General features: G+C 35.8%; 2 protein-coding genes across 22 annotated transcripts in view; one reads left to right on the top strand and one right to left on the bottom strand.

Annotated features, from left to right (window-relative positions):
* LOC120428101 (uncharacterized) overlaps positions 1–16,960 on the top strand; it is a 581,627-nt gene that overhangs the window by 60,108 nt on the left and 504,559 nt on the right. The gene's annotated exons all lie outside the window — the stretch shown is intronic.
* The window catches only part of LOC120427877 (A-kinase anchor protein 200), a 146,323-nt gene that overhangs the window by 17,940 nt on the left and 111,423 nt on the right, over positions 1–16,960 (bottom strand). The window contains exon 1 of one of the 21 annotated variants that reach the window (XM_039592935.2): positions 4,390–4,851. The exons of the other annotated variants lie outside the window; for them this stretch is intronic. Coding sequence (XP_039448869.1) covers positions 4,390–4,404 — 15 coding nt within the window. The 5' untranslated portion in view covers positions 4,405–4,851. Of the gene's footprint in view, positions 1–4,389; positions 4,852–16,960 lie in introns of those variants that run through there. 21 annotated transcript variants of the gene reach the window in all.

The following is a 16,960-nucleotide window of genomic DNA, read 5'->3' as shown; positions in this document are numbered from 1 at the left end:
CGCGATCGCGTTCCCGCAAAACGGACAGTGGACACTTTCACGGACCGGCCTTTCCAGGTAAACACACGGTAGTAGTTCAGAGTGGGAGTCGCGAGCGAATATAAATTGAGAAAATCAAAGTCGTTAAATGAGTTATGGTTCTGGGGCGAGAGGAACAGTTGTTGCGGTGCGATGGCAAATCTGAAGCGACTTGGTTGGAGAGCGGTTGAAAAGTTGATCGGACCGGAAATCGTAATTTCTGGTGCCGCTGGGATGTAAGTGGACTGTTTTGTGGGAAAGGTGGATGAGGGCATATAAAATTATTATTTATTTGGTTACTTTATGCTATGTCTGGAGCGTCGTATGACTCGAAGGTAGAAGAATGTTTGTGATAGGCAATAAAGACAAAATTATTAATTGGTTCATGGAAAATTGCACTTATTCCATAACACAAACACACTTTTTAGGCTTTTAATCATTTTTTCAAGTTGAAGGAAAACTGGACAACTCTTCTTACAAAAGCAAAATGGCTACTGTTAAACCCAAAGCTCACACTTGTGGTCAGATGATGGCTCACACTCGATAATTTCCTAATTTCTGTGTGTTTCCAATCCATTATCCGTAGGCCGGCTACGAAATTATGAGAATGTATAATTTGGATCAGAGTTAAACAGCTTATCTAATTCCCAGACAAAAGGTGGTATTTTTTTTACTGCTTCCAAAAATCCAAGTTTTGGAAGCATCCTAAAATTCCAATTTCCAATTTTTCGTATGATCTCTACAATAATTTTCCCATCATCACAGGTTAACCCTCTACAACACAACCCCGCCTCTAGACGGGCTTCGATTTAGAAAATCGCCAAAAATCCATTTTTCAACCAATTTTTGATCTTCAAAAAGCATTGGAAAAAAGAACTTTTAAAATTTTGGAAAATTTTAGGGTTGGAAGTTTGACTTATTTTATGTGACTTTGCCAATGTTTTTAAAAATGTAATTTTTTTTAGGGGTCAACTTTGGCTGTATTTTTTACTAACATTTCCTATATTTTAAGTAAAAAGAAGTATACAGTAATTTTTCTAGTGCCCCAGACTATGCCTCTACGCATTTATTTACAATTTAAATGATAATGGTTCCATTTTATAGCAGAAAATGTGAAAAACATGCAAAAAATTGAAAAAGTTACTGTAAAAACATGAAAAAATTAGATAGGCAAAATGTAATGATAGGAGGTGGTAGAGTAGGCCAAATACTACCAAAAACAAACATAAACTAAACAAGATAAATGCAAATTAAAATACTAAAAATAATACAAGAAAAACATAAAACAAGAGAAGTAAAGTTTTTCGTAGAACAAAAGTTGCTCAAAATGACCTCCTGAACACGGGAAAAATAAAAAATTTCGAAAAAAAAAATTGGGCAGTAGAGGGTTAATTAAAATAAACACGAATAGTTTAAAGGCCGATGCAAATATTTTTAAAAGTTTATGTTTTTTTAAAAAGTAGAACAAATTTCAAATTGAATGTGGAAAAAGTCTGCTTCATGCAATTAGAATAATATTTTCATGAAAAAATCATTTATTGATAATTTTTTTTATCAGAATTAAAACTTTTTATTTACTCAATTTCTATTCACTTCGGATTATCGAATCTTCGGTTAATCGAATCACTTTTTTTTCGCTGTCTTTTTTGATTGTCTATCCCTAAACTACGCTAAAGCGATACAGAAATCATAAATCCAAGATGGTGACCAAAATGGCAGGGATGAAATATTGAAAAATACATTTTGCAATCAACTACTCAAATTTGACTAAAATGGAGTGGCTGAACTAAAATTTTATTTTAAAAATAAGAAAAATTAAAAAACTCGAAATATTTTTTTTCCAGGTGGATCGAGTCTGGACTGAATTTGTGTTTTGATTGAAAGTTGATAAACTATGATAAGGCCCTTCACTTTGGTCAAATATCTTAGATATAATTCATACGACATCACTTGCTTCACTACGATTCAGAATGATAAGTTTAGTAGACCAAAGCAAATTTTAAAATAATCAACAAAATTTGATGTCGCATAAAAGCTCGGCCAAACTACGTAGACTCAGCCAAACTACAAAACTCGGCCAAACTATGTAGACTAGGGTGCCCAGAAAAAATGACCCCCTGCTCCACAAGCCGAAAACGGGGTTTTGGGTTATTTCAAGCATCTGTGCAAATTTTGAGCTGGTGAAAAAAATGTTTTTCATACAATAATGACATTTTTAAATCGCTAATAACTTTTCAGGATCGAGTTTTATAGCTTTGGTATGTTCTACAAAGTTGTAGAGCATTAAATTTTCAATAAGAATCTCACTTTTGGGAATATTTGGATGAAAGAAGCGCTCCGTGTAGACCAAACGGTAAAGAAGTAGGGGTTTTCATACATTTTTTCGATTTTTCCCATACAAACTTCACCTCCGAGTATCAATGGGTAAATGTTGACCGATTTTGCTCATATTTGGCCCAGAGTCCTAAAGTAGCTCAAGGAACAATATTCAGCTTGTGGAGCGAAGTTTTGAGAAAAAGTCCCATATTCTGGGCACCCTAATGTAGACTCAGAAAAAGATGGAATTTTCATGGGATTATAAAAAGGTTTATGAAACTTTCACAAAATTAATTCTTATTTTTTTAGTTTTTTTTTTATCTGAAGAATAACTTTGATGAACTTAACAAAGCGATACAAACAACTGCACGGAAAAAAAGTCAATTCTAGAAGTTTAAGTTCGTGAATTTGAGAACCACGAAGGAATATATTCACGTTCATAGTGCAAATGCACCATACTCATGAATAAATTCCTTCGTGGTTCTCAAATTCATGAACACAATTCACGATTCAAATCAGCAGAATCCAGATCAAAGGTTTTTCGATCTGGTTCAAATTTGACATCGGAGTTCCTTGGCCAACATAATTAGACCTTTTTTTTTTGTTTGGAGATTAACTGCCCCTGATCGCATAAATGTCCCATATGCATTTTCATCACTTTTGAGTTAATGATGCAGTTTTGTTCAAAAACGTGTGCTCTTTCAGAAAAGCCTATAACATCCAGTACTTTGTTCTATAAATCTGGAGGAAATGCAGTTTTCCACGAAAACTTAACACGTAGCCTTATGTGTGGGACAAACTTGCATTGCGTTTTTCTCAGATTGCTGTGTTTGCATATGGGACATTTATGCGAACATGGGCAGTTAAGGTGGTCTTATCCAAAATAGGCTGGTCCAAAAAATTGCTTTTCACGATTTTCACAAAAAAAAACTCATTTTTCACTAAAACGGCTAAACCAAGTTTTATTCGCCACGTTTCAAAAAAGGCCTTTGAAGACAAAAAAAAATAAATTAACTAAATTAATTTATTAACAACAAATTAATTACAAGCCATAGCTTCAAGATTTGAAAGATAAAGGTGGTTTAAAATGAATGTGAGACCAGTTCAGTTGTTTTGCAATTGTTGTTTTTTTTTTAATATTTAAGAATTGACGAAAATATTTTTTCTAGAAAAAAAACTTAGCAACATAAACTTTGAAAAATATTCGCAACGACCTTATAGAACTTCTTGAAAAAATAATAATTCTGAATTCGGTAGCGAAATGTACTGAGAGCTAATTTCGATTAAAGCTAAGGAACTCCCATGCTAAGTTTGAGTCAAATCGGAGCACATTTGATCTTGGTCCTACTGATTTGAGGTGGCATCGCTAAAAAGGTTCATTTTCCATCAATAAAAATTAGTGCCGAAATCTAGAATTGAACCCAAGACCTTTGTCATATCAATCTGTGCCTTCACCGGCGACCACGATTCGATGAACATTCGATGACCGACTGTCGATATGAGCCACTTATTAGGATGAACTGTTTCAATGAACGAATGAAAACAATTCGTTGTTAGTATGCGTGCAGGGGTGTTTTCGGCACTATCCTCTCAATTCAATTTGGTATAGTTATCCTCTCGTTCTGTTATTGTGGGTGAATCTTAAAGGAACAGGGTGATTTTTGGTATATGTTTTTCATAATGCAATGAAAGATCAACTAAACAACTAAATATTTAGTGTTCGATAGCTGGATTACGCGAATTGATAAAATGGGGGATATCTGTCTCTTATCGATTCGAAGCGCTTCACGATGTTCTACAAAGTCAATTGTTTAAAATCCAAACCAAAGCTCCAAGTCCAAGGGTGGACCCACTAACCCTCAATCTTTTTTTTTTTCGACGTTGTCGAAATTTTTTGAATTATTTCTAAGTAAACAGTTCATCGCTTCTTCCGCTGTGTTATCATTTTGATTTCATGAGCTTCCAATGTCCTTTAGTATCACTATTCTACGTATCACTTCATCTTCCAGATAAGAATTCCACTTCCAGCTCCCAATTCCAAAGGTCCTTAATCACCTTCACGGCTCCCATGGCTAGGTACGCGATCAAACAGCAAACTCCTGCAAACCCGAGCACGAGTACCACCAAAATCTTGACGGTTTGTTGTCCGGATGGAAGAGTTCTTCTTCGAACTGCTCGAAGAAACACACTCCCGAAACCAAAAAGTTGACGATCAAAGTTAGATGACACAAACACAGAAAAACACACAGAGGACGAAGATCACGATCACTTCCGATCACCCGCGACGACGAAATAATTTCCGTTGGAAAATGCGCACGCACACACGTGTTTCGATTCTTTCTAAGGACTCCACGGCCGGATAACCGAACTCGGACGCGACTGTGCAGAAACTGACTCTGCTGCAACGGAGTACAATTTAATTTATATCTCTGGCACCACGACAGAAGGCAAGACTTGGTTGGTCTCCGAAGAAGAGTTGCTTCTAAGCAAGTCCCGATGCGACTAGTCAGTTGCGTTAGGTCGTACTTAACTGCCGGTGTGTCCCGTCGCAAGCTCCGAAGAAGATGACGACGACGACGACCGGGAGATTTCCCGCAAGCTTAAGTGGGTGGACGCGGCGCGGGGTGGAGTTTGCTCTTGCGCTCTGCCAAGTCGGTCTTTTGCGACGAGATTCGTTTCTACTTGAGTTTGTTTTCTTCTTGGTGCGACATTTCAACCGCACAGACATCACCCATTTGAGCCGGGTTTGTTGGGATGAAGCTTTCCTACGTGTGTGTGTGTTTGGGGGTGTGTGACACGACTGCAGTTGCGGCGATGCAACAAAGTTGTTACGCGCGCGCTCAGCGCAGTCGTAACGTAACGAGTAGTAGGTGGAAATCGATTGCGATTGAAGTTTGCGCGATACTGGAGTGAAAGGTGGATTGGAATTATCAGAAATGGACGGATTTAAGGATGATAAATTGTGGAATTAATTTCAATAATTATTTCATTTGTTTCAATTCAATTTAGTTCAGTTGATTGATGAAAAACCTTGTAACATTTTGTTCATTTTGAATAGATAAAGGAGAAAGAAGTTTCGGAAATTCTATCAGATGAAATGTTTTTGTCAGATATGTGTTTAACCCTCTACGGCCCAACTCTGCCTATAGACGGGATTCGATTTTGAAATTCGCTATTTTTTTCCCCCCTAATTTTGCATCTACAAATAGCATTGGAAAAAAGAACTCGTATTTTTTTGGAAATTCTTGAAAATTTGACTTGTTTTATGTGACTTTGCTTTGCTTGCTAAACTAAACTAAATTTCAAGTTTTTTTTTTAATTTTAAGGCAAAAAGTATGTATCACAAAATGTGTTATACATTATTACAGTTATGTCACCACCAAAAATTTGCAAAATATCAATGAATATATTTTTTTCCTGAAGTTTTTTTTTCCGGGTTGTGGTCCTTAAGTTAAAAATTTGCAAAATGTCCAAAAGTGTCCTATTTGAAAAAAAAAACAAAATAAACGTTATGCAATATATTTAAAATAGTTTACAATCAGTTGTTCAAGTTTTTTCATTGAAGATTAAAATTTTCGTCAACAATTATTATAAAATTTGTGAAGAGTGGGCAAAAGCTCGAAACAAAATTTGCAATGGTCTAATAGGCAAAAGGCAAAAAAAAGGTTATAGAACAGGCCTTAACTACCAATAAAAAACAACAACAAATACATATAAAAAAAAAACAAGAAAAAATATTGAGGAAAAACATAAAACAAGAGAGGTCACATTTTCTAAGAACAAAAGTTACTTAGAATAACCTTCGAAACAGTTTTTTGTTCAAGATGAAAAAAAAGAAATGTAAACGTAATTTAAGGATGGCCCCCAATTTTTTAATTTTGAGATTAAATTATGTATGCTTAAGTTGCCTCACTAGGGTGTAATATGATTGTATGGAAAAAAATAAAGTTGTCCAAATTTAGCTAGCACAGCAACTTTTTGGTTCCTTATAGGGTCCTTAACAACTCTCCAAAGTTTGGTAACGATTGGGTAAGTCCCTACTTTGCGCAAAGCGATTCAATTTTCCATACAAATTTGTATGGGAAAATCATTTTTTTTTAATTATGATATTTAAAAAATCCACGTTTCACGCTATATCAAAACCGGATTCATATTCGGATGCTCTGGAATGTGCTCTACAACTTTCCCGAAGAGAGTATGGTGCTAACTTGCTCCTATAAAAAGATACAGCGTGTTAAAAACTCGTCTAAAACGTGTTTTTTGCTCGAAAATAACGTTTTAGACGAGTTTTTAACACGCTGTATCTTTTTATAGGAGCAAGTTAGCACCATACTCTCTTGGGGAAAGTTGTAGAGCACATTCCAGAGCATCCGAATATGAATCCAGTTTTGATATAGCGTGAAACGTGGATTTTTTAAATATCAAAATTAAAAAAAAATGATTTTCCCATACAAATTTGTATGGAAAATTGAATCGCTTTGCGCAAAGTAGGGACTTACCCAATCGTTACCAAACTTTGGAGAGTTGTTAAGGACCCCAAAAGGAACTAAAATAATGCTGTGCTGGAAAATCGATTTTGATATTACACCCTATTGCCTCACATCGATTAAACACACAAAAAAAATGAATTCTTAGATATTTTTTTATCAATTTAAACTCAAATTAGTTTAATATTGAACGTTTATAAATTAAGGTAATTAAACAAAAAAAAATTTATTGTTTTCAAAGAAAAATTAAAAGCTACCTTGACAATGATCAATTCGACAATACTTTTAAGGACTTTTTGCTTCAAAATTCTGAAAGACAGGCTCAAAATTAGAAAGGTTTTGTGATTTTATACTATTTAAACGGTCTTAGCATTTAAAAAATATATTTACCATTTACTATTTTTGTTTTTTACTAAAATTGAACAGTTTTCTAAAACTACTATAAGAAAAATATACGCTTAAATATGGTAACAAATCAACAACAAATAATTGAAATTGTTGTTATTGTACGTTTGTGAAGCAAATATATGCCCTTCACAGAAAAAAAAAAATTGTGGTAATATTTGTCAGGGAATGATGACAGATTTTGTGTCAAAAAAATGTGTCATATTGCATCAGGAACTGATGAATTTTCATCAGATTTTGGTGAATTTTCATCAGGTTCACATTTTTACAGAATTGTTATGTAATATTACTCAAAAAAGAGTTAATATTCAACCTTTTATGACACACAATTACCATATTTTTTTTCTGTGTACCTTGACAAAACTGAGGCGTTTACTGACATCAACTTAAAAAATGTCGAGTTTTGTTAAGACTAGAAGATTTTATATTTTGGACTTTTGATTATTTTCAAGATTTACATGTGATTACAGTTGAACAAAAAAAAGCTACCAAACCTAAGCTATCCCCTCGTCATAGACCAGCAAAATCGATCCCATTCATCCCACCTTCAGCGAGAAAACAAATCAATTCCCACATGCGCACTTGAGGAATGTCGTGTCGCCATGATCGCTCAAGATCCCTCCCATCGTCGTCTTCGTTGCAGTCTAGTCTACCAGCCCGCCTCGAGTCTGTGTGTGATATGGTTCAACGATCAACTTGAACTTCCCGACTCTTTCAGCAAGAAGTCGCCAAGTGTGTAGGATCCCGTCGTCGCCGGGAAACTACCTACTCTGTGCAGTCCCAGCTTTTGCACCAGATTGCACTTGCAGTGCGTGGGCGATGAACGACGTCTCTCGTTACGACTCCCCGAGCGGGAAGCGAGGGGGAATGCTGCTAGTTGATTGAATGCTAGGGACCTGGTTACCCCGAAGGGAAGCACCCAACAACAACTTCAACCCGCGCGATAGTCTACGGAGGCGATTCGATGATCCCAAAGGGCCAGGTAGACTCTGCTACTCCAAACAGAAGAAGAGGGGGCACTTGAAATGGATCCGTCTGTGGAAACGGTACCTCCATTAACCGAACGCATCTAGATCTGTACAAAGTTGCTCGTGCGGTGTAGTTATCAACTCGCCAAAATCTGCACCGGCAATCGCAACGCAGAGTTGGCATTCGATTTCGCGCGCCCCCTTTCCCAGGAAACCAACTCCCCCCGAGTCGGGTGAGGAATGCAGCAGCTCTATTTTTATTGGCCAAAGGTATTTTTGCGCCGCCAGTTCGGTGACCGATCAAGCGTAAATCTACCGGTTACACGAGATCGTCGTCGGTAACCACATGTGCGACTTAGGCGACGTGGCCGTTTACGCATGATTGAGGGCAAAAGCAAGAGCCCAGGACATCGAAATCCAATTCTCACCGTATAACATGAGCGAAGAAGGTAACATGATGCTGTCGTGGCGGAATGTTCTTGGGTTACTCTCGTTGGGGTATAAGGTAGGTTCTTGGTTGGAGTTCACCACCAAAACCTTGCAGAACTTCCCACTCCTCGGTCCGACCACACTAACTCAACATAAATTTGCGCCGATTTCTTGATCGATCGATGCACGCGCCGCGTGGAGTTTATTTGCGCAAATTGGATTTGTAGTAATTTGCAGTTATTGTTCCGAATTTCAAATAGGGTTTTTAGGAGAATGTTTTAAATAGTCAATAAATAAGTAATTCTGTATTCCTATCAATTTTTTTTTTTTTTTTTTTTTTTTTTTTTTTTTTGGGAGGGTGGTCCAGCCGCACATCGTTGATGTTGAAACCTCTAAACTGGGCCCTCGTCCTGTCACGTCCGTCAGTAGTCTTGTCGTACATTACAACTAGAATCAGATCTGCCAATGAATTAGTACACTTCGACCAAATAAACACTGACGCTGTATGGATCTGACTCTAGAATAAATGTACAGTTGTGTGTTTTTCATAAGTCCAACTTATTCAATTATTCATTTAAGTCCAAATATTCATTTGCTAACTACTTTGGATTGAAAATATAAATTTTAATCTAAAATCCTCTAAACTTAATGTTCAAAACTAAACGTTCCTTTAACTGTTGTAATACTACTTCTATCAAAAAACAGTAAAAATTGTGAACTGATATACAAATAGGATAGAAATCGCGATTTGAAAAAGAAATGACCATTTACGTCAAAAGATCCGTAGTTCCTCGATTCGCAACAATGGTCGATACAACCATAATCCGAAAACCGTTAGTTCAACAGATCAACGAATTTTGTCCGATATCATTACATTATTGATTGATCGAGACTCTATGAACAATTTGACATAAACGAATGCCTAGTATTCTACATCAATCAAAGTTTAATGACAGCATTACTCTAACTTAACAATTGCAACTAAATTTATCATCAAATAGATTTGGAAAGCATACAGATTTATTTTAAATGCTAATGCTAAGCAACAAATCAATTGTACTATCCTAAAGTCCCACCTAAATCCCACATTGTGATAGTGAAAAAGTCACAGAAGCAGCGGTGTCTTGTGCAATTGTGATATTTTCACTATCGGAGAACTACCTAGTTCACGAAGACAGCTTATCGGTCAACGCTTAAGCCCTGGGGCTGCGACAAAGCGAGTTCTCGTAGCATGAAGTGGTGTCCATAGTGCTTATAAAAAAGAATGTATACCCAAATTTTAACTAATGCACTAGGATCAAATCATGCCCCTTGACTTTACAAGGCCCAGGGAATTCTGTATTCCTATCAATAAGTTATAAACAGCAACAATTTCAAACTTAATTATCAAAAATTAGCAAAATGTATCCCAAAATACTTAAGATTTTTCATTTCAAAATGTAAGATTTAAGGAAACAGTTTAATTTCCTGAAATTTACGTAACTTTACGATTTGTGAACCAACATAACAAGTTTAACATAAGATCAATAATAAAGATTGGAGACTTTAGCGGATTGCAGACTAGATTTCGCCATGTAAATGTTTTTTCCAAAACAGGAAACCTAGGAATTGATAGCTGAAGATAACATTTTGTTTCCGCTGATATTAGTATAAAATTGTAAACATGGTTAAAATCTATTTTCAGATTCGGATCCAGAGAAGAATTTTTGTCGGACAGTGTTGAATATTTATTTTTTTACGATTTTGGCAAAGACTTGAAGACACACTTTATTAGTTCACATTTTCCTAATTCGAATATCAAACATATAGAACGACATTTCTGATCGGTTGTTAGACATTTTTTTTTTTATTTTTTTTATATTTGGGAAGATAAGAAAATAAATCGATGTCACTTCATGATTGGGTATTTCGAATTTTTACACATTTTTTATGTAATATTACTCAAAAAGAGGTAATATTCAACCTACCAAATTTTCAAGCTTCCAAAATTCAACTTTTTTTTCTGTGTAGGAACTTTTGTGTAAAATTGGACGCCCAATTTGATGGCGTACTCAAAATATCAAGAAAAAAAACGTATTTAAAAAATTGAATTGAAATTGAAATTTGCAATGGCCAATGGTGATAAAGAATAATAAAAAAATGGAACCTAGCACAGCCCCTTTTTTTGTTTTAATAAGTAAACTATAGTTTATGCTACAATACAATACAATAAGGAAAAGTGGAGAGGTTCACGAATGTGTAACATAACATGTATTGCAATTTGAATTTGCATAAAATTACTTTGAGAAAGAAGGCTAAAAATGCAAAATTTTGTGTTTCCGTAATATTTGGACGAACCCTAAGGTTTTTCGGTAGCGGTTGAACGTTGATTTTTGCCTTCCTCACCTTACTGAGGAAAGGCTATAAAATCACTCGAAAAATGAACTTATTAATTTGACTTCGTGGACCCACCTTCACGTATACATATCAACTCAGAATCATGTTCTGAGCAAATGTCTGTGTGGATGTGTGTAGGTGGGTGGACAAAAAAATTGTCACTCGATTATCTCCGGACTGGATGAACGGATTTTAACCGTATTAGTCTCATTCGATCCGTCTTGGGGTCCGATAGGTCTCTATTTAAAATCAGCAAGTTTAGTTAAGTACTTCAAAAGTTATGCTAAAAAACGATTTTGGCATATGTCCGGATGATTGTTAAAAGGGTGGTTTTTGCAAGAAACCCTATTATGTCATGGTCTGACAACCCTATCAAAAGTTATTAGCACATAAGTGTTATTTATACACTGTTTTGGAGGCCGGATCTCAGATATTTCAATCAAAATGATGTCCGGGTCCCTTATGCAACCCGTCGTTAGTTAGATAATTGAAAGACCTTTTAAATGAGCTTAAAACATCGAAGATCTGACAACCCTATCAAAAGTTTTTAGTACTTAAGTATTATTTATACACCTTTTGGAGGCCGGATTTCAGATATTATGATAGAAATATTGTCTGAATCTTCCTTGCGAACTATCGTTGGATAGGTTTTTTATCAGACCTTGCTGATTAGCCAGAAATATTGAAGGTCTGCGAACCCTATCAAAAGAAATGAGAAATAAAGTTGATTTGTTAAACATGTTAAGGGGGAATTTTGCTATTTTTACTGAATGTAATGACTTTATGAATGTGAGCAAGGCACCAACCACCTAAAGGTGGATTAAGTAACGTTTTTTCATGAGAAAATTGATAAAAAATTAAAGAGTTTATTGTGTCGATACAATGTCAAGTGTGAAAATGTCTTGCTGAAAACTTTGTCGAAGACCCATAAATGATTCGAGTTGATCCTGAAACCAGCAATCCTATGAAGACTGGAATGAATCATTGAACGAGGAACCATTCATCGTCATCCAAACTGCTTAATTATCACCACCTTAAACGGTGATGAACATCCCCCCGCAAAACCGAATCATAATAATAATCATTCCAGGATCCGCTCATAACTTAATTACACCTTGGCACGGCAGGATCGTAAATTTCCTCCACCAATAACATTCCTGTTCATGCCGTTTTGTGGCATTTTCCTCATCATCGTCAGGAACAAGGTGTCGAAAATACCACCCGCGCCGCCGCCGTTTTGGAGACCTGCCACGAAAAACCCACCGCAATAAAAACCACGCTCAACAAATTAATCCAACTAGGACCGACTCTCCACCCCTTGTAATTAATTATGTGTGCACTTTGAAGAAAAATAAGTAGAATCTGAATGTCGCTTTCATTTTAGGAAGCGTTTATTTTTGGTAAACGGTCTCTCGGGATGACCATTAGGCAGTGCACACAAAACTTCCAAATACGCTGAGGCGACGTCCACCGACGACGTTTTAGCCATTGCAACAATCTACGAAAGGTCACGCGGGCTTTAGCAATTAAGGTGACAGTCGTTGTCGTTTTCCGTTCGCAATTTCTACGGCTGATTGATTCCGTCGTCCGCAACCGCGGAGAGTTGTTATTTTTGGACCACTTTTCGCATCGACAACTATCGACACATCACGCGGTGATAAACAACAACGGCCGAGGTGTCGCCACTGCGGCGACGTTGTGCTAGATTGTCGTATTTTTTTGGACAACATTTGTTTTCCTCATGAAAATTAGAAAAAAAAAGTTTTCCTACGTCTTCATGAAAATCAGAAAAAATGGTTCACACAATCTTAAAACCTCTTACTAAAAAGACAAAATCTAAAGTTAGACTAAACCAATCGAGTACATATTTGGACAGTAGATCCGTAAGAATGTTGGCTACAACTTGTCAGGCTGGATTTCTGAAATAACAAAACGTTTGCTACACAGAAAAAAATAATGTAAATTTGGAAGCTTTAATTTTGGAAGGTTGAATATTATCTCTTTTATGATGTAATTTTACCTCAATTTAGACTGAAAAAGTGACATTACACCAGAAAAGTGGTAAAATTACACATTTCCAGAGGTAAAATTACACCTTTCTTCTGACATAAAAGATGTACCCCTTCCCAGATGTAATATTACCATGATTTTTTTTTCTGTGTAGAAATCTCAATAATACTGACAATTTTCCAAGTCGTTCCCTTAGCCTTTAAATGTTTTTTTCAAGGATTCGAACAATTTGGCTTTGAATTCGCGATATCGTCATAGCCGGCGCCGTTATTGGTCAACATAACCAAACCCATTGAAAACATTTGGGAGCCGAATACTCCTGGATCAGAGTATCTTTCCATTGAAATTGCGACAAGCGACCGCAACGCCGACGCATTAGCCAGCAGTGTGTTTTTGTGGGATGAAAGTGAACCTTGTTTGCGGTCATTTAGAAGGGGTTCGGGGACGCACTCGAAGTGGGTGTCATTAGTGAGAGTTTTTGGCAAATGCACTTAAAAAAAAGCGAAAACAGTTTCCAAATTGACGTATTTGTTGCACTTACGACATTTTGCAATCACATGACAAAGCAGGCGTTTACACAACACACAAAATGAGTAACGAGTGTGTGTGTCCTGAGTGCCGGAAGATGGTCCCGATTGACGAATGCCGGTGGAATGTAAAGGTCGATCGCTGCGCGATCACAATCAAAGTGCAATTGCGTCGAATGCGTTCGATATCTGGCTCAGACGTCCGTCTATCGATACCGTGAGGTCCGGCCCCCCTCGATTTCAGAGTTTCGATGTCAGTTTCGATTTCAGTTTTGAATGTCAGCCAAGCCAAGTGCGTTTTGGTCGTCGGAATAGTTCGTGAACCGTGTCGTAACCTTTTCCCACGGAAGCAACCACGCGTCCAGAAGAGTTTTAAAATAAACATCACCAGAAAAAAAGAATGCTCACTTGCTTGTTGAGTGGAGTCGCTGTCCAAAAAAGCAAAAAAAAATACCAGATGTGTGATCACGAGGACACAAATATTTTCCTTGGTCATTTAGCGCGCACTCAGAAAAATCAAAACACAGCGAGGGAGTGCGAAAACAAATTTGAAAAAAATAGAAGGAATATTAGATCGGAAAACAACAGTCGCTTCGTCGGCCTTGACTGCGGTGCACGCGCAAATGTTTTGCCGTTTATGACGCAAAGAATGGTGATATCCGTCACGATGGCCTTGCAGATACTCAACCATCCATGAAAACGAAACAAAATCTAGAACAAATTCACTTAACAACGCGATCCTCAGATGACCAATTAGCAGCAATGGAATGATATCAAAGTGTCATTGTTCACTAACTTTTCTCGTTATCGAAAATGATCGTGATGAAAATTTTAATTGTTGCACCTCTGACATCACTTAAATTGTTAAAGTTTTTTTTATTGAATCTCTGGAATGTTTCTATTGATTCTCTTGTTTCTTTTGATACCTTGATTCTCTTGATTATCTTGATTTTCTTAATTCTCTTGATTCTCTTGATTCTCCCGATTCTCTTGATTCCCTCGAATCACTTGATTCTTTTGATTCTATTGATTCTCTCGATTCTCTTGATTTCCTCGATTCTCTTGATTTCCTCGATTCTCTTGATTTCCCCGATTCTCCGGATTCTATTGATTCTCCTGATTCTCTTGATTCTCTGGGTTCTCTTGGTTCTCTTGATTTTCTAAATTCTCTTGAATCCGACAATTTTTTTTAAAAAAATAAAAATCCGTTGTCTCGATCATTTCAAGATAAACTGTACTCCTCGTGTTTCAATGTTTTTCTCCATTCATTTTTGGTACTTTGAGAAGCATTTATCTTGTTTTTGTTATTGATTGGTTGTTTCAGCCCTATTTTACAACGTTCAAAAAATTGCAATTTTTCATAACTTTCCAGTCACTTTTCCGAATCTTTCTATTATTTTTTTTGAATAATTTTATCAAAACAAAATTCAACTGAAACTGATGGAAATTTAACCAGATTCTGATGTAAAAAAACACCTTTTTTTAACACAGAATGTGTCACTATTCCCAGGTATAATATTAAAATCATTGTTACTATGTACTGGGATTTTAGGTTAGGTTTTCCGGGATCAGACAAACAAACTAGGCAAGATAAGTGCCAGTAATAGTACTAAACCGAATGAGAATGAAAACATAAAACAAAAGAAGTAGAGTTTTCGAGACAAAAGTTGCTTTAATTGACCTACTAAACATGGTGTAAAAAATATTAAAATTGAATTACACGCGCATCAGCTAGAGCGTCCAATTTCCCGTCCCAAGAAAAAATTTCCCGGGAATTCCCGGGATTTCCCGAAAAAAAATATTTCCCGTTTCCCGGGAAATTTCTGAATTTCCCGGGAATTCCCGAAATTTAAGCGGAAGTATACATTTTCTTAACTTTTTGGTACATTTTTTTAAACTTACAAAACAATAATGAAAGAACTAATAAAGAACTCAATGTTATTTCATTAAATTTAATTTACTGTTCTTATTGAACTTAACAGTTCGTCTGAAAATTCCATGTCAAGATTTATTTCAGCTGGTATTAATTTCTGAAGCATTCACAACTGGGAATAGATCATGGGCAACAAAAATTACGATATTATGGAATGAAAATAAACTATTATAATTTTGGTAAGCTTTTTAAACGAAAATTGATGTTATATTATTTGAAAATCAGGTACCTCTTCCCGCCAAGATCAAAATTGAGTTGTTTTTACGTTATGTGGAAGGAAGAGGTTTAAATATGAAACTACTAAACTACTTTTTTTGCTATGAAAATTCTTTTAACCGAAGTCATTTATTAGGCCGAATCATTAAAAAAAAAACATTAAAAAACTACATTGTATTACATAAAAGGTGTCCATAAAATGCAAACGTATATCAAATACTCGTTCCAAACATTTGAAAACTTTGAGTTGTGATTACATAAAAAAGGTATTTCAAGTAATAGCACATTTTTAAGGTACATTCAATGCTTATCTATTTATTTATGAGCTCAAACCAGTAAGATTTGTTTTGGATAAAAAATTTGCCATGAAAAACATATTTTCTATATTTTTATCATTCCAATGTTCTGCCATGAAAAACATATTTGCTGCATGATTTTTGTTTCATTTCAACTAAATCATCAATATTATTCTTTATCATATTCTCTCAAACTGGTCACAGAGCCGTATTCCAAAGCAATTTTATCGTTTTGGAGCATGGATTCATTTACTCACTCTCCAAACACTGTGATTAAAAAAATATACCTAGCCAATTCTTATCAAAACAAAATACTAATCATTATTTTTTGATACTTTGAACGAATTGAAAGATAGCTTATATATTTAGAAAATTTATATATTTTCTTGAAGTTGTATTTTTTTTACAAGCAGCCAAGGCATTAATTGAACCTAACACTTATTTTGACTATTATAGTTGCTATTCTAAACAATTTTGTTGCAAAATATTAATCAAAACCAGGATCAGAACAATTTTCGATAAATTTCAAATTTCCCGGGAATTCCCGGGATTTCCCGGGAAATTCGTTAAAAATTTCCCATTTCCCGGGAATTTTGTAACCCCGGGAAATTGGACGCTCTAGCATCAGCGAACTGAGTTTAGGAATCTCAAAGTATTAAATATTTATGTTCCGTGTCCAACCTAACTACAGTCCATCCAAAATGTAAACAAAATTGCGCACACGACCTTCAAAGAACGGATGGGACAAGCCGCCACCACGATTTGGAATCGCAAAACGAAAAAAAAAAACAACGATGAATTTGCGCACAATTTTGCGCAAAACATTCATTGGATATTGACGATTTTCTTTTATTATTTCCATGGCCGTCCAAACAAACTTCAAATTCGCAATCCGGCTGTTGTTCCAAAACGGTTCAGACTGTAACTTCCGGTCAACGTAATATTTTTTTAGAGAACTTTACGAAAGAAGGTTTTGTAG

Source organism: Culex pipiens, chromosome 2 (genome assembly GCF_016801865.2).
Source record: "Culex pipiens pallens isolate TS chromosome 2, TS_CPP_V2, whole genome shotgun sequence".
Lineage (NCBI taxonomy): Eukaryota > Metazoa > Arthropoda > Insecta > Diptera > Culicidae > Culex > Culex pipiens.
This window is presented reverse-complemented; position numbering and strand designations above follow the sequence as displayed.